Raw genomic sequence first — 21,650 nt, forward strand, 5'->3', positions numbered from 1 at the left:
TGTTGTATTTGTGAGCTTAAAACATATTGCTTCTTGTGAATTATCAAAGACGGGGGGACTGCATATTTGGGTGGTTATTATTTGTAGAACATCACTTTTTGTGATATACTGTAAAGGCTAACATGCCTGTGTTTGGCAGGTAGAATGTTTAATGAATACTCACCCTTGTATATTTGCACTGAACAGTAAAACCAGTATCTTTATACAAAATATATAATGGCACTATTATTGGTTTTGCAATTACCTGATCATTAACATCTTTAATTACACCACATATTGTGGAGAAAAATCCAAACCTTGTTTCTTGGTGCAAGAGATACTGTATATTGTTACCATTGAGATACAATGACTGTTCATGCAGTTTTTTAGCAGGTCATCGTGTAAATGCTTGTATTTTTCACCAGATAAATGAAAAACGTTAACCTGCTTCTGGCACTAGAGGAATTGATTGCCAGTCAGTGGGATTCATTCCTCTGGGGAACGGAAAAATAAAAAATCTTGGAAATCCAATCAATTCATAGGATTAATACTCCGTTTTGCTTTTTTTTTATTAACCACAAAATACTAGGAAGGAAATTTGGGATCCTTAATAACTGCTGACTTTTGCAATGATATTGTACATCCAAACACTGTTACCACTATCGATCAAGACAGCCAGCAAAGGGCCTTTTGGATCAACAATGATTAACATTCATTATTTAAAAAGGCAAAGATTACAAGACTAAAAGTCTCCGTAGACTTCAAGATTTAGATCCATACAGCTCATTACCTTTTCCTTTTTCACTAGATGTCTTTGTCACAGGCTGAGCAATGTGCACCCTTGCTCAATTTATTTATTTCGCTCAACCATTAAAACGTTTTTATGGATATTTTAAGCGTTTTAGTGATTGACACCCATAGAACGCTAATTATGGAGAGAATAACGGTATTTTCTTAGGGCTAATTCATTCACAGTGTGTGGAAAAAGTTGAAATGCAACAGAGGATATGTTATGGAATTATGGAACAATCCAACATATACTGAATGTAAAAAACATGTTAATGCAAAAGAGAATGTTAGTTATCTCCAGGAGATTGTGCAATCAAATAACACTACCCTTTTTCTGGCAGGCCCAGAGGCATGCATACAAACAAAGAGACACAGGTTGCAAGAACACATGCAACCTGCACAACGTACACAGGATACCGACTGGTCATCAGGCATTGTCTCGTTCCTTTAGCTCAGACAAAAGCTTGTGACATGTTCATTAAGCAGCAGGGATCCCATTACTGCACTCAACAGCCTCCCTGTCACGATGCTCACACGTAATTAGTTACACATGCAGCCTCAGGAATGCTAATTGTTGCTCTCCTCCCCTCACTTGATCATGTCTTTCTGTACCATTTCTCACATACGCCTTCCTTACCCTCGTTTGTTCGCTCTGCAGGTGGCATAGTGTGCCACTTCAAGACCGTCAAACAAATTCAGAAAAGCTTTCAAATTACAGTTTAAATGTTCCCATTAACTTTATAATGGAGACAGGGAGTTAGAGTGAGAGAAAATGAAAGGCACAGGGATGGCAGCCTGAAGGGCTAAGACATTATTCACTTATCAAACGTGTTATTCATATGTCGTGGTCCAACATTCCTTTTTGTCCCTCCTTTCATCACTTTCTGTATGCCTTTCACTCTATCATCCACCGCTGGCTGCTTTTGTAAGGGAATAGGTTTAGCATAAAGTGCACTGATGAGATGATAGTCAGTCAGACGGGTCACTATGATTGCATAGTTCTTCAGTCTTGAGCAATTATTGATGGATAATGAGTCCTGGTATTCCTGGTTGAAAATATATTTGTATATTTGTTTTGCCTGTGAGCCATTAGTGAATAGAGAAAGAACGCATTTATGAATTTATTGTTTGTTTGTGCTTGCAAAAAGCCTGCTTGGTGCTGTTTGCAGCCACCATTCATATCTGTTAATTGATTCCTAATAAAATAAACTGTCGCACATATCAGGAATAGTGCTCAATGGACACAACATTTGGTTGAGTATTTGGCATTCGTTTTGGCTTGTAGAAATGTTTTGCTGTTCTGTTTGTAATCCCCAAGTGCCTGTGGCACCATTACAAAGACGTTTCGAGGAGAACATGGAAGCATGTGAGACAAGATATAGTTTATAGATTAACAAAAACACATGAGCCCGCAACATATATCTATGAGTCATAAAAACACCACTGAAAGCTTTGAACTGTGCTGCCAGCAAAACCCATACACACCCCCTACTCATAAATCTTACTTTAACCTGTCAAAACACAAATAGTGTCACAAATGTCCTGACAAATAGACTGAGTAACCAAGGTATTTAAGGACTAAAGCATTTAAAAACAAGGAGATTTCCAATGTGTTACAGTACAATACAATGTTAGACTACTTTTTCTATATAGGCTAACATGCATGACACTTTTTCGTGTTGTAGCCAATCTGGTCATACTCAGCAACAATTTCAGTAGATATCTATTGCATTTCTCATCCTATTATGGAAACTGAAACAAATAAGAACTTCCTTATTTGGGGTTTTATCAAATGTAATATATCATTGCTGATTTGAAAGTCTTACAATGTCCTTTTTGGTCACACCAACTAACCGCAGTGGTCAATTGTGTGACAGCTGACAGCCAAGTTAGCTTCAGCTGAACTTCAGAATTCATTCTCAACAAAGACGATGGATCCCGGATCTGTCACATTGCAGTGGCTCTAGGAAGGGATAACTTGACAGTATGGACAGGTGGAATGATAGCAGCAACCAATACCTTTAGAAATGGGCAAAGCTGAATGGCAGACTTGAAAACAAAACTAAACACATCTTTTAAACCTGTGGAGTTGGGCTTTCAGGTTGCTAGACGAAATAAAACATGAAAAACTACAAATATTATGCCTCATGTTATGGAAACCTGCTGCTCTCTGAGTTATGTGTTTTCCCTGTTTATATATTAACGTGTAAAGAGTGTGAAACTGCAAAAAGGTACAACAGTATAGCAGAACTTTTGTCTCAGCGGGAGGGGGTCAAAATTGATGAATTTGCGGTGGTTTCTTTGAATTATCATACTACCAGAATCATGCGAACGCAGCAAGGGGTAGTAAGTAATTTCAGGAAAGGTTGACAGCTCTGAAGGCACTCCAGCTAATTCAGTGCAGAATATCAGCCCCCTGCCTACACAAAAGGTTAGCTGACAATATGGCTCAGTCTTTAGAGCCGATACTCATGTGATATTCAGGTTCGACAATTGGTCTTTTCAAAATGAGCCGCTGGTCACATTTCATTCAGTTCTTGATTGCAGACAACCTGTAAATAGGGGTGTTTTTGTATGAGGGGTGGACACAGATGACAGGCATACTGTATGTTTCCATGGCAACTACTTTACCCACAAGCCTTGCCAACGCCCGACTAATTACCCAATCAGACAGCGCATGTACTTTAATGTCCATTCCACTGCCACTCTGTGTTCAGCACTGATTCCACCAAAATGCTGGCTGGTATCCTTGCATTGCACTCACTTGTATATCTAAAACTGACCTGTTGATTTTTTAAAGCTAAAAATTGAAAATATTCCTTGCTGATTGTATATCAAGATCGAGAAATGCTGTACCGACAAACATCTAATTTATTACTGTTTATTTGTATACTATTTCCATGAAGTCTCTATAAATGTGAAACCATGCAGTTGGAGATATTTACAATCTGCTAACCAAGCCTGCTGACTTCATCTTTATATTTAACAGTGACTATTAATTCTCAACATGCAAATTGTGTGCAAATAACAATATGTACCAGCCAACCACCATTTAAGCATTGATATATAATAACTGTTGGATGTTAATATGGTGAACGTGCTTAGTGCTTCAATCTGTCCACCAGCTAGCTGCAAACTTTGTTTTGTTTTTTTCATACAGTGAGTTCAGCACTGAAAACAGCTGACTGCGTATTTGAATAATGAGAGCGGTAAGAGGGAACCTAAACAGTAAAGTAGGGGCATGCAAAATCGAAACATTCAGTCACTGTTCGTCATAACTCCGCTCTATAAAGCTGAGTGCTATGGAAAAGTCCATTTGAATATGATTTTCACTACACATGACCCCTTTCAACAAGTTTGTACAAAATAAACATAGTATTTATCTCAGCTTGAATTATTAGTAGTTATTACGTATAGGGACAAAGTGCAAAAACAGATATTACCTCAACAACATATCATTCTTAGCACAATTATGGCAGTAGTCTACCACTGCTTCGATCAGTTGGGTAGTTTGTGGAATTGTAACTGCCAGATCAAGGAAGCAGACCACAAACTCATGTGTTCTCCGAGGAAACATGAACTGTATAGCTGTCTCCCATAGGCTAGTTGGTTAGAATTGTTTATTTTTGGTGGTCCTTGCTTTATGGTGGCTATAAGGCCTGACCGGGATATCGATTAACTTTTGTACGTTATCCATTCCGTCTTGCGTGCCGACCACCATCTACTTCAACTTTAGATTTTTTTGTCCCTGGCGGTCAATTGGTTTTATAGCTAGGCATATTACACTATGTGGAAGAAGATGTACATACAGTATATTAAGGGGGAACTGTAGGTAACACTGACTATAGATAAGTACCTCATGCATAACATCCAAACTCCCTTTGGTTCATTGATTTATTGTACCTGCTGTAGTTAGAACACTAAAAGAGACAAACAGTCATTGATGTAATGGAAAAACTGTGATGGTAGTACAGCTCTGAGATCTCTTAATTGAAACAAAAGGGGCTGCCCCTGGCTGTACAGTATCGCTATGTCACAACAAACCGGTCCAGCACTGACCCTCTGCGTCTCTCATCTGTCTTCCTCTCTCATGTATCCTTCTTACACCTTTGAGATATTTCCCTCAGGATTTGGTGGAGATGGTGTATGTAGGTTACTGTAACCTATATGGGTAGCACCACCCGTTGACATCGTAGTCGAAAGCTGTCAGGCAGCATGTTTCATTGCCTACATATTCGTATATCGTATCAGTGTTGTTCACTCATCACATAACCTTGCTTTCAGAGATCCCCAGCAGTATGAGACAACAGTGTCCCCTACAGGCACAGGAGGGACCCACATTCAAGGGCACTGAAGCTCCTGCAGGTGAAACGTTTTTTTTTACATCATTCATGATACTAAGACTCCTGCACCTGAACATATCATTTGTCAGACATGCCGAATCTGTGTTCTCAGTGCAGAGTGATTTATACCGCCGGCCAGATGACAAGCAAACCGACATGGCGTAGTTCAAAAGAACAAGAAAGGAAGAGGATTGTGAATAATTCATTTTTTCTGTTGCACTTCTCATTACTGTAATTACACAGCCATTGTTCTTTGACAGGGAAGAAACGTGAAATTACAATTTAGGCAGTGAAATTGTCATTTGTAGCAGTAATTGACACTAATAAAATGATTTTTCCGTCTTTCCCCCTCGGATCATATGCTAATCAAAATGTGAAGTATTAAAGAAGACACTAACGGGCGTGATAAGCAGCTAATGAAAGAGGGGAGGCAAGTGGGACAGTAATAGACATACTCCTGCTAATAAGTTCCTGTTCATTAGAGCATGCAAACTGTACCCTCCTCCTGTCATGTCTGTTTCTTCTGAATGACAGCGCTGACAGCCGTCCCTGTCAAAGAGAAACTTTTGACCGCATCCTCAAATAAAGCATTAATATTTCACAGCACCACTAAGCAAGTTATAAGCGTCTCTTTAAATGGATCAGAAGTGTACTATTATTGGAGGGTGACATAAGCCTCTCTGACTCTCTATTTAAAAATAGATGACACTGTCTATAATGCCTGTATTTTGATGACATTTTCTTTTGTCTGGAAGATGTCTTTACTGCCTCTCACGATGTTGGTAGGCTGACTCACACGGTTGATGTGACAGACTTTGATCTCTCTGTCTCTCTCGCTTTTGCTATTCCCCCAGTGGACTTCTGCATATGTCGACCCACATCCACCCTGAAAAAGCAGAACGAAGATCCGTGAAATGAGATGCCAAATACTAGGCTCTCCTTGTGACATGGCAACAAATATAGGGTTATAGGGTAAAAACTAAAAAAGTTAGAAGCAGGCTAAACCATTCGCCATAATGAGTGTATTACTTAAGTTCACTGCTGATGGGCGTATACATCTTAATGCAGTAAAGTCTGGTCAGGCATTCACGGTGGGATGGTACCAAACACGGCTTGGATCCCAAATTACACTCTTGGGGCACTTTACCCTTTCGAAAGAGGATGGGAAACAGAAAATAGGAGAAGAATCTAGAAAATAGCACATGTGCTACGAAGAGTTTGCAATGGGGCCACAGGGAGGGCTTTAGGCGAATCATCTGTAACCCATGCAGGTATGGAAAGTCTCAGAGAGTTTCAGGGAAATCAGGATGGGCGGTGTTTTTTACCATTAGCACTGTAGCGATCTGGCGTGGATGAAGAGATGAGGGCAACTCTTAGAGATAATCATGCTGACACTGAATTCCCTCATTACATCCGAGGCTGAGCTTTGGGCAGGAGTCCAAGTCACCCCCACACACACAGACACACACAGACACACACACACACACACACACACACACACACACACACACACACACACACGCACACACACACACACACACACACACACACACACGCACGCACGCACGCACGCACGCACGCACTCACGCACACACACATGCGCACACACACACACACACACACACACACACACACACACACACACACACACACACACACACACACACACACATATTTAGAGTGAGAGCTTCCAAAGTGAGCTCAGTTTGAACCGTTGAGAGTGCTAAACTAAGCCAACATTGTTGATCACAGGGATCTATGGAATGAGTACAAGGACATTAATGTCAGGCCCCTTGAGGTAAATAAATATTGACATTTAGAAATGATTGTGATGTGACTTTTCATATGAGCAAATTAATGTAGTATATTTGTGTAGCAATACCTCTTGATTACCTCCATAAGACTCAAGCACCGGGAGAACCCTGACATACTTTCTCACAGATTTCTCCCTGCTTCCACATATTATACGGTTCAACCCTGCTCAAAGTCACTTCAATGATCAACATGATACTGTTAGTGCCTCTGGTCCCAAGAGGTATTGTAGTAGTACAAGGCTAGATCGGATTTAGATCTTAGATCAGAGATGTTACATTTTGCCCAAACCCTAATTGGTGTCAAGCAAAAATAGAGCGTTTGAACTTCCTCTGATTGTGTTAGTCAAGAGCACCAGTTAATATTTTAGCATTGATAACGGTGGCATAACGGGGAGTTCAGGAAAAATACTTTTTCAACACATTTACTTCTCCATAGATACTGTTATCCTTTTCAAAACAAGTAGGAATTGGTATATAATTATGAACCCACTTTTGATCTTCAACTCCTGTCACCGTTGTTCGTGTGCTCCCTGGGATTTTCAGGGGGCATTCCATAGCTTATTGACATCTGTCAGTCTTCTCATAGTCACCTGTTGGGTAGATCACTGCATGACGTTGAAAATAATTTTAAGAGTTGTTAAGAGTCCGATATACTAGGTAAGGGTAAGGCATCCATAACTTTAAGCAAAAATTAAATAAGCTCACCCTAAAAGCGCAAATTTAATTTCCAAATTCGAAACTGAAACAGGCTACCATGTGAAAAGACACATTTAAGGGCATTTGTTAATGTTTAACCCTGGTAAAGGTATTTTTCGTATGTTTATCCACCATGCTGTTCCAGCGACTTTCAAAAAGGAACAAATTCTCTCAGGTCCTCTTATCTAAACTGTCAGCTCCTCGTTCGTCATGATGAAATACATATAACAAATATTGTGTAACATAATAACACAGGGGACATTTTCTCTGAAGGTTAAACACTATTTTAAGCAACTATATGAACAATGGCTTTCAGCAATTTGGTGTATTCTCTATGGGCTATTGTGTGTGTTTGGATCCATGCCTGTTTATGCATCTCCTCAGGAGTGTGCTTTTCTGCTTTAGTGTATGTGTGTGTGAGAGCAAGTGCAAGGAAACAGTGCCAATGGGGAAAATAAAAGTCACACCAGGTGTGTGTGTGGGTGTGAATTATGCAAATGCCAGCCTGGTATGAGCAAGGACAGGTAGCCAATTGGTGAGGGACAAGGAAGTTAGAAGGATAAAAAACCTTTTGTGGTGGGGCAGCACCTAGTGTGTCTGCATACTTTCATTTGTTAATTCAAAACATTTGTGAAGCACAAGGACTCACTTCGTCTTAATCCTAACACTAGTCCTCTATAGTATTGGAATCTCCAGAAATCAATTATATTCAGCGGTGTTGAGAGAGGATCTACCTCAGGCCTGATTTTACCCCATTCTACTTCTCTGGTAAGCTGCCATACTAGTGCTGGGCAACCAGCAGAGCTTTTCAAAATGACTGAACACAGTATGATCAAACTGAAGGCTAGTCTAATAGGCTCAGTGTGTATTAATGCCATGTAATTTGATACTATTGTGGGAAGTTATAATGATTTTATTTTTTTCATTGGCCTTTTAATCTATTATTTTTAGGATGTACAGGTGTGGAAATACTGGAAAAATAAAAAACTGATTATCTAATCAGGTAAAATGTAAGGATACAATTACTGAAATAAAACGTATAGTAACGGACTGCATTGTCCTTGTGTGAACTGCATGCTTACCTCCTCACCTCATAACCATTGCATATGCAATGGAGTATTTTTTTTAACTAACGGTTAATATGTCTCTTTTTTAAGTACTGTTACATATAATCCTTGCTGATTCCTCGATACCAGTTTTTACAATGGTAAGGATTAAGACACAGAGGACTGTCAACTGAGGAAATTATCTACTTTGGCAATATGACATGTGGTAACTATCTACTAGAGAAACCTAATCAGGAATTTGATTTTAAGATGTTATAAAATGGATTTACCAGATCTTTAAGATGTGGAATGTGTCTCTACTGTATGTCTGTGTAAGGCTGATAGCACTATGTATGACAGGGCTTGGCTTAAGTTTGTTTATGACCTGCCATGAAGTTGTGACCAAGAGCTTCCCGGCAACTGGTGAGGTGTTGGTGGATTGCCCATCGTGATAACCTTTGATAGCTTTTTGCTGACTCGTTGACATTTCTCATCTTAGAAAGATTATTAATGCACAGTTTAAAACAATTAAAGTTCACTGCGGGAGCTTTTTTTAAATGTTGGAAAATGTTTCCAATAAGGATTGTCAACTGTGTTAACAACACTGTAGTAGGCTAATGAAGAAAGTGAAGCAGTTCCCTCTTACGGCAACAATATTGAAAACTAAACTAATCCGTAACAGTAAGGGTGTTATATTACAACATTTCAAAATCCATTACCATAGAACAGAGTAACATAAAACCAAATATATTGGCAGTGAACAGTGTCTGTCATGACTCAGCTATTGTACATCGTCAACCCTTCTTGCTGGAATAAACAGTGGAGCTGCTGAAATTCAGAGCGTTATTTACATGGGATGCAAATATACTTTTGGTTAGGTCTGAAACATGCCTTTTATTTACTTTTATGTTATGTATACAGCACAAACGGCAAATGTAATGCATGGGGGATCTGTGTAACACGTTCGCTACAAAACACTAACTCAACTGACAAAGTGGTAATATGTAAAATCAGTGTACAAATTAAATAAAACCACAAACAGCAGCATGTTAGAAAGTTTATGTTTATTTAGCCTTTTTGAGCCTTTACTGAAGGCACTACAAACAGTCAAAAACCAATGTGATTACAGAAATGGCAAACAGATTACATTTTTTCCCCAGCAAATAGGACTCCATTAAAACATATATCTTAACTGACCCATTCATATGTATTTTCTGCAAGTCCACTGGACAGCTTACAAAACCCATAAGCTGTGCTGATATAGATTTCCATTGTGAAACTATTGTTAGTGCAATTGAATGGCTTAATAAGCATGGCTGGATACAAACATAAAACATTATTATTCAACTTATTTGAACAATTGGAACATCTTGGCTGATTTTATCATGCTTTTTATCACTGCATTGACCAACACATTGCATTTCCTGTAGCTGCTTCTTCACAATTAAAGACCCCCAATGTTTTTGTTTCGTTAAATGTGAAGCAGCATCTCTAAGGGTTTTCGGTTTGCATTTGCTCTGACACAAAGCAAAGAGAGCAAAAAGTAAACAATGACGCGTAAATCAATGATATAAGGTTTTGTTGTATTACATGCCTTCACCCTTTTCCTGTGAATCCTTCTTGCTTAGTCTGAATCCAGCTTGGGTTGGTGGAACATTAGAAATCTAAACGTGTGTCAATATATATATCACTTTAATGAACATAGACATTTATTTGAATAGACTAACTGAGCATTATTATATTTGATGTATTACTTTTATGAATATTTTAAGTGATATCACAACATAATATTTGAACCTATGAATTATAGTTACACTTGTAATTGTATTGTATTGATCCATATACTAAATTACTCCTCTCCTTCCTCAGCCCCTGGGCCATGGTACATCAGAGTATAGCAGCTACAACATGAGTGTAACTTCAACCACCACCCTTGAGAGCCAGCTGACCACCACCTGGGGCCCTAACAACTCCTACCCTGATGGTGAGGCTTATGACCAACTCTAATTAAGCCTACTATATTTCCTGGCATAAAGTATGCACTCCTCACTGACGTAAATCACTTAATTATTTTGTCTGAATACAACCATAAAATGCTTTGAGAATATATGCTAATTTGTTCTGTTGAAAATACTATGATTAATCTGAGTTCAACAATTCAGTTCTCTCGCTGGATATAAAACTGCAAAGCAAATTGAAAAGCATTCAGCAATTAGCCACTAATGTATTGCTCACCTGATGAGCTCAAAGTTATTAAACACATGAGGCATATTAGAGATTCCTGACTCAGAAGTAGGTCAACAGCTCTTCCAGTAAACTGCTCTGTGGGTTAATTATTAGCAAATACCTTCAGGAGGGGAATTCATGTTTAGCATTTGTATTTACATCAAAACAAAAGGAATTCACTGATGTAGACATACAAGTTTTTTTCCAATGTGTTCATGTCTGTCTCCAGTTCCTTTAGTGATGTCTGGTTACACAAGTCATCTGTGGACTCGTGACAATCAGCCTCAGTTCTGGAGTAAATACCAGGTGTGGGAGTGGCTGCAGCAGGTCATGGACGTGAACCAGATCGATGCCTCCAGCATTCCCTTCCAAAACTTTGATATGGACGGCAATCAACTGTGCAGCCTGAGCTACCAGGACTTCCTCCGCGCTGCCGGCTGCGTGGGACCCATTCTCTTCCACAGCATCACAGATCTCAAGTGGAGCGGTGAGTCTAAGAGTCGGATAAGGGGACTAAAGGGGGGGTGGGGGGGAAGGAAGATGATTAGTCCCAATAAAAGAGAAGCCGGGTGATTCAAGTTGAGTCTTGCTGAGTAGGGATCAAAGAGCCGGTCAGAGGTGGCAGTGCTGTATAGGGGGCGAGGGAGATGATGGATTTGTTGTTTTCTCTCGCTCTAGCAGGTCTCCTACAGTAGCAAAGCACAGAGGGGGTTTAAAGCTGAGAAACAAGCTGGCTGTTCCACAGTTCTTTGTATTAGAGTTGAAAGCTGAAAGTTGTAAGTCGAGCGCAGAGGCTTAAGGCGTCTTCATTGGGCTTTTAACTATAGAAATGTGTCAAATGTAGTTTTGAGGAAATTCAAGCAATACAATTATTCTTGTGTAACAATATATGTTAATGACATTAGAACAGCATTGTTTATCTAATGTCTAAAGGAATTTATAAACAGCAGTCATGGCAAGGGACCAAGCACAACAGGTTTAACCTCAAGGTGAGAGAGACATCCAATGCGAACCAAGCTAGAGCACAAAGCTGCTATTGTTGATACAAGCTGGGAAAAAACAGCTCAGTGTCTTCAGAAAAAGTGTTACATGTTAACCTATCAGACATCCTTGTCCATCTGTTTTTCATACCAGTATATAATTACCACAAAAAACGATAGGCTGACGTAAAGGGTAACACTATGGGAATGTGAGTGTTAAGGGTTATCAACATTTTGATTACATGTATCACACTCCGTCCTGTTGAAGAATATGTGTTGTTACTCCTCTACCTTTTTTTATCCCAGATTTGTATTGAACCACCTTTCAATCCTTTAAAGGACTGCTTTATATAAATAGATAAGCTTTAATTTCACTGATAACACCAAACCATCATGTGTTTGGGCTTTAAGAGTAACATTATCTAGATATACCATACAGCTACTCAATAGATTTCAACTGAATGTGCTGAAGTTTAATGACTTTCTCTAAAAAGGCATTTGGGACTGTTTGATAGCTCGATATGAAGCAGGAAGTTAAAATCCAATCTATACACAATTGGAATTCCCTGATTTCAGTTCAAATAAATAACTTCCTTATTCTTTCTTGCCCCAATATACAGGGCAGTACCATGTGGACCTGGGACAACTGGAACTTAAACCAGAATGTAAGACTCTCAAACAAGTTGTTAGTCAGTAAAGAAAATAAATGTCAACAGATATTTGTTTGAATCCAATTAATCCATCTGTCATTCTCTGCACCTTTTCTTTCCCTCCTTATAGTAGACTTCTCCTGTCCATTTCCAGATGTCAGCTATCCAGCTGGAGGTACTTTACATTTGATGGTCTGCTTTATTATTTTTTTCTAATCTTCATGTCCCAGATACAATTTTTGACTTTGATTCTTCTTGCCTCTATTATTTTAGAAATCTACGATCCTTTGACTCACCCCCTCGCCCCTGTGGCCTCCCCCACCCCGTCCAGCCCTGGTGAGTAATCTAAAATAAGTTCAATACAACATGCCTTTAAATGTAACAGCAATAAAAGTTGGACAAATACAAATAAATAAATGAATAAATGAGAGAATTATTGTATTTGTTTTTCTCAGATATCAAAAGGTCTTTCAATCGTCAGGTCAAGAAACACAGTAAGTAATATCAGAATGTTTGTACATTTTATTATCCTCTCTTTGTCCCAATAGCGTAAATATTGTAAAATGTTCATTTGTACCATTCAACCTACTTCCTGTCCCCAAAGATCCAAGAGGGACCCATTTGTGGGAGTTCATCAGGGACATTCTGCTGAACCCGGAGCGAAACCCCGGGCTGATCAAGTGGGAGGAACGGACAGAGGGGGTTTTCCGCTTCCTTAAGTCAGAGGCAGTGGCACAGTTATGGGGCAAGAAGAAGAATAACAGCAGCATGACCTACGAGAAACTAAGCCGGGCGATGAGGTACATCAGCAGCTATCATAAAACGCATGCACATAAATATAAAAGCAGACATTGGTTATCAATCATTCGAGAAAAAAGGCTGCAGATACAGATGTGATATCTCCCAAACGTTGTCATTTGAGTTGAGATCTGATTTCTGAGACATTCTTGACATTTAGCTTTCATTGATTTTAATGCACTGTATTCAGTAGAGACTGTGGCCTATAAATGTTATCATGTAGGTTATACTTTTGCTTTTCTTCAAGTTACTTTTTTCCCTCTGAGGGAGTCAAACTTGCCTGCAGAAATAAAGTTCTTTCACTTTAATACAGTTAACATCCCACATGCACATAGAGGTTTTTCTTTGTTTGGCAGAGCTTGTGTGATCTGTGATGAGAAAGACATTTCACTGTTCCTAATCCAATTTACTTAAGCAGCTTATAATGCACTTGCCACTGAAACAGTTACAACTAAATTGACTTTGAAATAACTTTAGATGCTTATGGGTGACATGAGCAAGAGTTACCCATCTAAAACAGCAAACTCAACTCTTTAAAGCACATTCTTCCCATTACTGATTACCTACAGTTTTTTCTTTTCACTTTTCTCCCAAATGAACTGAGATGGCCTTCTCCTCAGAAAAGCTATCCGGCTCCTTCAATAGTCACAGCTTTATATTCAAATGAGCTAATCTAACTAGCTTAATTTCATTGTCATGCAAACCACTGGGAACTACAAAATGTGCCCGCAGGTATTGTCAGTGTGACCACCAAAGCTGATTTTCCATTTACTGTGGTGCAGCAGAAGGATTTGCAGCTTGCATCACCAAAAAGACTGGTACTATGGATAACAAAAGCAATGGGATAACATCCAAACTAACTTAGTTTCCTTTCATTTCAATTTCCTGTGACTGAACTTGGAGGAAATTTCAAAATCAATTTGGCTATTTCTGAAAATGTTACAACATTTAATGAAAATGAATCGTATTTAAACCAGGAGTAATGGATAGCTCTGATTACATTTCATTTCATATTCAATGGAGTACAAAGAAAATGGTTGAAGTAATCGGAGAACCTCAAAAAGCTTGTTAAAAACAAACGTATAATTCAGAAAGCTGATACTGAATCGAGGGAAGGACAAACTATGCATGGTTTTTTTGTGAAAGGCAAAGATTATTTGATGACAAAAGTGAAAGGGAAGGCTGACAGAACCATACTTTTGCTACGCTCCACATATCTAAAAAATAATGACAAACCAAAACTCTCTAACTTTGGCTGCCTGTCTGTGGCTTTCAATCATTTTGTTCATATACTGACATTATTAGACATTATTAAAGGACATTCATCTTTAAAAACTGTCTCAAAATAGTCTGTTGAAAGTATAATAAAAAAAAATGCTTAGTTGATGTCATTTTAAGTGATCATTAATGAAACAGGATGAAATTGGGGGACTATCTCATTTTTTGCTGTGAATTTGGTGTGCTTGTTTCACCACCACACGGTACGTAGGATTGACTCATAATTCAAAGATTACAAGAGCATTAAAGGCTTTATGCCCAGGAGCTGCAGCATTGTTGTTGGCAAGCCTCAAGTCCCAGGCTTAACCAATATACTTTAGACCTGAAATAAATAAGGAAGTAACATAGAATTGTGCATGTTACACAATGTTGCAAAGTCAGGTGGAATTCAGGTTTGTTGTAAGTAAAAAACACAGCGACTGCACGCCTAATTCATGTGTTTCCTTTCCTAACTCAATGGCACTGTGTATGAAGTTACAGTATATGAGGCTTTTGTAGAAAGTACTTGTCATTATAAATGATAAAGGATCTTTTCATTATCAAAAACGAATGGATATCACCAAAGTGATCCTTTAACTATGAATATGCTTCCGTCCATACTTCAGAATACAATATGCTGTAATTTATGTTATTAAGATGTATTAGACCAGGGGTGCGCAAAAATTGAAAAAAAAAAAAGTTAGCCTATCATCCATCCTTACTATGGCATTTTGCCACTTGATTGCTGTACAGGTAAGCCATTCTGACATCTCGTATTTTCTAAAACGCAGTTCACCACGTATGCATGGTCAACCGCGCCAGCTGCAAATCACCGGCGAGCTGATTACCAGCCTTCCAATGTATACAATTATAGCCTACTAAAGAAAGATCCTCACCTCCTCATCTGGCAAATGCGGCACAATAAGTGTAAACGCGCCACAGTTTCTCCGCCACTTCGAGGTGCCGATGCTCGCAGCCCGAAAGTGTGGGCACCCCTGTATTAGACGTACGAGAGAATAACCACAAGTAATTCAATGACTACTGGATTCCTTTGCAAATTATACACTGCATTTTTGTGTTTCTCTATGTTTTCAAAGACGTTTTAGATTATTGTAATGAACTGATTCTTAATCCGTCTGAAAATGTTCGTCTGTTCTCTATTACAGATATTACTACAAAAGAGAAATCCTGGAGCGAGTAGACGGTCGCAGACTGGTTTACAAGTTTGGAAGGAATGCGAGAGGATGGAGGGAGTCAGACAAGTGACAATTTTTTTTATTTATGTTTTCTTTATATGCAAAATATGTTTTTGATTGTAGGTTTGATGTACCGTGTTTGAAAAAGATGTTTGAACTGTTTACACATTGTTGATAATTATATGTTTGCCTTATTATTTGTCTTTCTTTACATACATCCCTGTGTTGTGACACTTAACTGAGATCTTTTTTACTGTGCCTTATTAAAGTTGTTTATTGAACCAGCATGACAGCAGCCAAACCTCTTTTACGCCCGTGTGTTTACGTCTCACTGATGAAAAGGATATCCCAAACTGCCAACATGGCATTTTTTTCAGATATTACAGGTCCCAAAGGAGCAAATGTTGATAGCATTCAAAACACACATGGCAAACCGATGTATGTTTTGACATTCATACTGTGAAGTGTCCTTTGGGAAGGATGCTTGATCATCATAAAAATATATATATAATTATATATAATACATCAACCTTCCATGAGTGCAATACAGCTACTGTATGAAGCAAACAACACATAAACAAGTGATACATATTTACATCAACATAATAGAATGGTTTGTTTATTTGGTTGGTTCCATGATATTTTGCATTCACTGAGCTGTGAAGAAAGTGTGTAAATGTTTGCTTATGTTTGATACAAATAAAGCGTGTTGTTTTTACTTTAATGTCCTTTTTCCGGATTGCATGTCTCCAATATTTGTGGTATTGTTGTCAACAAGATGAGTACAATTCCTGTACTTTAAATTGTTATTCGTCAAATAAATGTTATTCTGATCAACCACATTAATCAGCATTAATAATTCAATTGAAGACATTTTTCTTCAGACTTAAGTAAAAAATAGATCCACTGTGTGGCTTACAACAACAAAAAACGCCTTGTTCACCGTGAATCTGTTTCACGCTTAACTTTGAAAATCATGCTCTCAGAGATGGTGCATCGTTTCTATAATATCATGACAGTGTAAAATGCCACGCAGTTAATTGTTCGCCAAGGCGTGCCACAGCTGCCACACTGGTTCCTGCAGGCAGCAGACAGGCCAACAAGATAAAAGTGGTGCCAATACAAGGCTCCATTCTTCAGCCAGTGTTCAAAAGCAAATGTGGTCTAATCTTCGCTCTGATTTATCGGGCTTTAGTAACGCTTCTTTGCATAGCAGGGTGGCATTGATTGACACCATGTCCGGTGATTGTCTTTCCTGATAGCCTAAAAGAATGTGCGTTCTGCACCAACTTTCAGTTTTGTCACTTTGCTCCCACACATTGTTGGCACTTACCAACACGGATATAATGTGAAGAAATAACGCCTCATGCCATTTTCAAGAAGCAGGCATCAATCTTCCAGTGCCATGGCTGATGGAATCTCTGACAAACAGCAGGAAACAGTCTTTGGTTAAAGGAGTTTTACATGTGTGGTATTGACGATCAAATTAAAGAAAGAAGATTGAAACTGAGAGATGATATAAACAGGGACTGCTCCTGGTTTGATTTTTATAATCGCTGCTGATTGCCATATTGTTATATTACTTTACAGGAGACAAGCGACAATGCTTTTCAAATTGAAGTGCATCTCCATCATATTCCATTGTTTTGATTCTGTGTTGCCACAATAAAGCACACTTCACATCTTCTCTAGAGCAGCACTAATTAAGGCCCCTCATTTGAAATGTACACAAAAATAAACAAAGATGTGTTTTCATGATTCACTTGAATACAAATTAAGATGATACATGTCATGCAAGTTTTACATCCTTGAACAATGACAGAAAATGAGAGAGCTTGATCATGTAAGTGCAACAGTTCAGCAGTCAAAAACAAAACACATTTGCCATTATGCAATGTATTTGTGCATTATTTACCCTTTACCTCTAATGCTTCATTGTATTTGTTAACCACAACATAAAAACTTAAAGGATTGTACATGAACATTAATATGACCCAAAAAGATGAACATCTAATCATCACAGGCATAGATACGCGTCTGAAATGAGGCCTCAGTTTTAACCGATGCTGCCGTGAGCTGTGCTTTGGGGACACGTTTGATGTGATTGGGTGAGGATAAGTTAACAGTTAGGCAAATTGTCTAGACTGATCTTACCCATGAAGCACAAAGAGACAGTAGCCAGATTTCCCTTACAGACCACTGCCCTGTTAATGCAAACCAAAGCTTTACATACCCTCAGTTTGTGAGGATCCATGATGGTCACTCAAATCAGATCTAAATCAGATATCAGAAGCCTTGAACATGTAATATATATGTGAAGAGTTGTGTGTGTGTGTTGACCTTAACTTTTCTGATCAACTGTTTGTGAGGAAAGATAATGTGTTGTTTGGGAAAGCACCGTCAAACCTGCGTAACAAGTATTCACAAAACTTGGTTGTAAGCCACTGATAGCACCTTTAGACAAACATGCAGCCTAACCGGTTGTTAGGGAACTGGGAAGGTAAAAAAACTCACAAATGCGGCTGAGAGGTGATATTTAATCCAGGTAACTTACTTTAGCGACGAGTGGTTTTGTTGCACATGAATATTAAAAGAATAGGCCAGATTGTCTTGGCTGATGACTAAACATTTAGCAAAAACCTGTATTCTGATGAAGCAATGACTGCCTTTGTTTAGCAAGAAAACAATATTCCATATCTCCCCCGGAATTACTGTATCTTCATGTCTGAAAATAATTTTGCCAAATTGAATGAGCCATGCAAAGGCTCTTTATTATTTAAAAAAGATTGCATTAATTCAATCAGATAGACTCTGGAGGAAGAACAGGGAAATTATGAAAGATAGGCTGAGCATGAGCATAAAGACAGCCAGCTGGGATTTGTGTCTGTGTGTCCTGCTCAGTGGGGCTATTGTGTTCTCTCAGCAGATACACAGCCAAATCTTATCAGGCCCCCTTATCATTTTCCCTTCACACTCAAATGGACCTGTGAGGCATTCAGCCCAAACTGTGAGTTGGACAGATTAGGACTGATGCAAGGGTGTGTGTGTGTGTGTTTCTGCTTTGTTGCAGATCACTGTCTAGTTAGAAGTAACACACTGCTTTATAACATTAGCAATGTTACCAATCAAACTATCTCTTTTTGCATTTGTACTCAAATAAAACAGCCCTTATGTTAGGTCATGCACTCGCATGAAGAAATTAGGACAAAGTGGAGTTTATAGTCTCCTTTTGCATTTTAACAAGAGAAAAACAAATTTATTGATTAAGATCCAAAGATCTCTCGTTATAAAGTGTAATTCCTGCTCAAATGTTTGGACTCACCATCAATATTTTTTTCCCAACAACTTGATGATGATTATTTACTCACCAAAATGACCCCCTTGTTTGCACACATTTTCACAACAATTTAATAATTGGGCTATAATGTAATGTTGGTAATGTATGTAAATATAATACTTGATTAATTGATAGAGCACTTTTCTAAATACTGTTAGATGCTTTATAGTTAGAAATAAAACATTTCAATCAGAGCATAAAAACAAACATGCAATAAAAAATGAAAACACAAGATGCATACCATGAATAAGGAAAGCAAAAAATGCAACGCCATGAATGATTTTTACCTAAGTATTTCAAAAGTGTGCAGAAGACTTTTGCCTAACCCCCAGCAGAGGGCAGTAAACAAGTGATTACTGGGAATTTCGACCGATATTGAACGCAACAGAACTACAGTGAAAAGGACCTCGCAGGACCCAAAGTAGTTATTTATGTATATCCTGCTCATTTATATCTAAAACAATATATATATAATAGTATATGTAAATACATAAGATAAAACATCATCAGAGATTCTCAAAGGTATCTGGAGCTGATCATATCAACAGGGTTTATTATAATTATAATGTTTACTTATACTCCCGCCTCCCTGCCGTTTTACTAACAGGCATTTTATTGGACTCTACTCACCGACGGAGGACGACAACATGGCGGCCTCCTTGCGTTTGGGTCGTCAAGGGATATTATTTGGCCTTAAATTATCTAATGTTAATAAATGTTTATGTGCTCCGCACCCATGGCAGGAGCATGTCAGACACTTCTTTCGGTCCCCATGGATCCTCGGTGAGTGTTGACAGTAATACGCTAACATCGATGTTGTTGTTGCTGCTGCTGCTGACAGATGCTATCATCGTTTTTATACATTTGGTAACTCTAATCGTGTAATAAGGTTCCTTTGTTATTGTTTGTGACATTACAACAAACAACGGGTTTGTTCAATATGCGGGCTGGTGTGTCGTATTCCTGCCTGAATAACGAGGGTCCTTATTTGACCTCAAATAACAGAAAGGCGGGGTCTAAAAATGATGTGAGAATGTAACGTAGGACTAATTGTGGTCAAGTCATTGCCCACCCATGACAGTGTTAGAAATTAGTAAAGGTTGTTGTGACTTTTTGAGAGGTTTTGACGTGTTAAGGTATTAGGAGATAGTTATAGACCTGTCACCAAACAGCAAGTGTTGAAGGTCTGTAAGCTTTGATAGATGCATCTTTTAAAATGTGAGACACTATTAGCATACATGCCATCCTTTCCAAATCGAAAAGAGGTAGGTTTGCGCACGGCAAATGTGCACGCCCAAATTAGGTAATCAGAAGAAATGGAACCCCAGTAATTACATGTATAAACCATGTGTTTAACATATATTGCATCATTTTATGCATTTTTCAGAAAAAGTGGTAGTTTGGTAAACAGTGACATCAACGACATGTTTGGTCTGTAAAATGCCCCAAAAGTAAAAGAATGGGAGATAAATATCCCAAAGTCTCCACATTTTATTATATTTGTTATGTGTTTCTGGTCCTCTTTCAGTTGAGACAGTGTAGATGAAGGATGTGTCAGGATGTAGAACTCTTGTGTGAACATTGGATAAAGCCAGGTTCATATTCTTGTTTCATGTTGTTGACATATTAGAGTCAAAGGTTTGCACAGAGCGAAATATCTTTGTGTTGCGCCATAAATCAGAAAATACTGCATTACAAAAGTAATTTCCTGCATTTGTCTACTGATAAAGTGTGATATAAATAATGTACATGCTTTCAGATTGCTGTAGTTCACTAAACAGAGACATTAATGACATGTTTGGTGTTGAAAATGTCAGAAAAAGTGAAAGACTGGGAGATAAATATCCCCAAATCTCAAAATGGTATTATATTTTGTGTGTGTTTGTGGTCCTCTTTCAGTTGAGACACTGTAGGTGAAGGATGCTTCAGGAAAAGACCAAACACTTGATGTCTTTCAGTCACCAACATGTGTTTTCGAGACACTGATACTAACGGGGAAATCCTGCAGGACTCAAATGCCTCTTCTCTGTTCTCTCACTCTTTTGGGAGTGATTACCCATCAGCCCCGGGGGTGCAGAGGAAAGGCAGCATTACCCGCTGTCTGCACGTTGTTTCTCTTTCAGAAACACAGAGGACTGTTTGTATGATGCGATCACAGACACGCTGCAAACGGTGTCCGCCAAAAGTCGAGTCCAGTGTCTATGTAGTGTCTTTTTTATTTGTTATAGTTTGGGAAGATTGAAAATCAGTAGGGAAAGCCAGCTAAGTCGGTAGGCGGTAGAAACATTTCAAAAGCGGTAGACTAGTACCGCCCAAATCGGTAGGGTTGGCAGGTATGACATTAGTTACACCAGAAGCCTCTGGAAATGTCACATAGACATTTGTATTTGTATCTGACCCTAAAGCCTTATTAGTCCAGTCTTCAAATAGTGTTATTGTGTTTTCCAATGGGTGAATCTCCCTTCCCTTCCAAGTGGGATCGAGATAATTGTATCTCACTTTCTCACTCTTAAAACAGTATGCACAGTTCCTTTAATGC

At 38.6% G+C, this 21,650-nt stretch overlaps 2 protein-coding genes across 2 annotated transcripts in view; both read left to right on the forward strand.

The window, feature by feature from the left end:
* The first annotated feature begins 8,170 nt into the window (after nucleotides 1-8,170).
* Nucleotides 8,171-16,498, forward strand: ehf (ets homologous factor). Its single transcript, XM_079681128.1, has 9 exons — nucleotides 8,171-8,389; nucleotides 10,537-10,651; nucleotides 11,123-11,380; nucleotides 12,494-12,538; nucleotides 12,654-12,698; nucleotides 12,797-12,859; nucleotides 12,979-13,017; nucleotides 13,128-13,323; nucleotides 15,745-16,498. The coding sequence occupies exons 2-9, from the start codon at nucleotides 10,576-10,578 to the stop codon at nucleotides 15,842-15,844; spliced, it is 822 nt and encodes a 273-aa protein (XP_079537254.1). The 5' UTR covers nucleotides 8,171-8,389; nucleotides 10,537-10,575; the 3' UTR covers nucleotides 15,845-16,498.
* A 3,219-nt stretch (nucleotides 16,499-19,717) lies between these two features.
* The window catches only part of pdhx (pyruvate dehydrogenase complex component X), a 47,191-nt gene continuing 45,258 nt past the window's right edge, over nucleotides 19,718-21,650 (forward strand). Inside the window, exon 1 of the mRNA XM_079681125.1 lies at nucleotides 19,718-19,894. Within this exon, the coding sequence (XP_079537251.1) occupies nucleotides 19,759-19,894 (136 nt within the window). The 5' untranslated portion in view covers nucleotides 19,718-19,758. The remainder of the gene's footprint in view (nucleotides 19,895-21,650) is intronic.

This window comes from Notothenia rossii, assembly GCF_949606895.1.
Source record: "Notothenia rossii genome assembly, chromosome: 5".
Taxonomy (NCBI): Eukaryota; Metazoa; Chordata; class Actinopteri; order Perciformes; family Nototheniidae; genus Notothenia; species Notothenia rossii.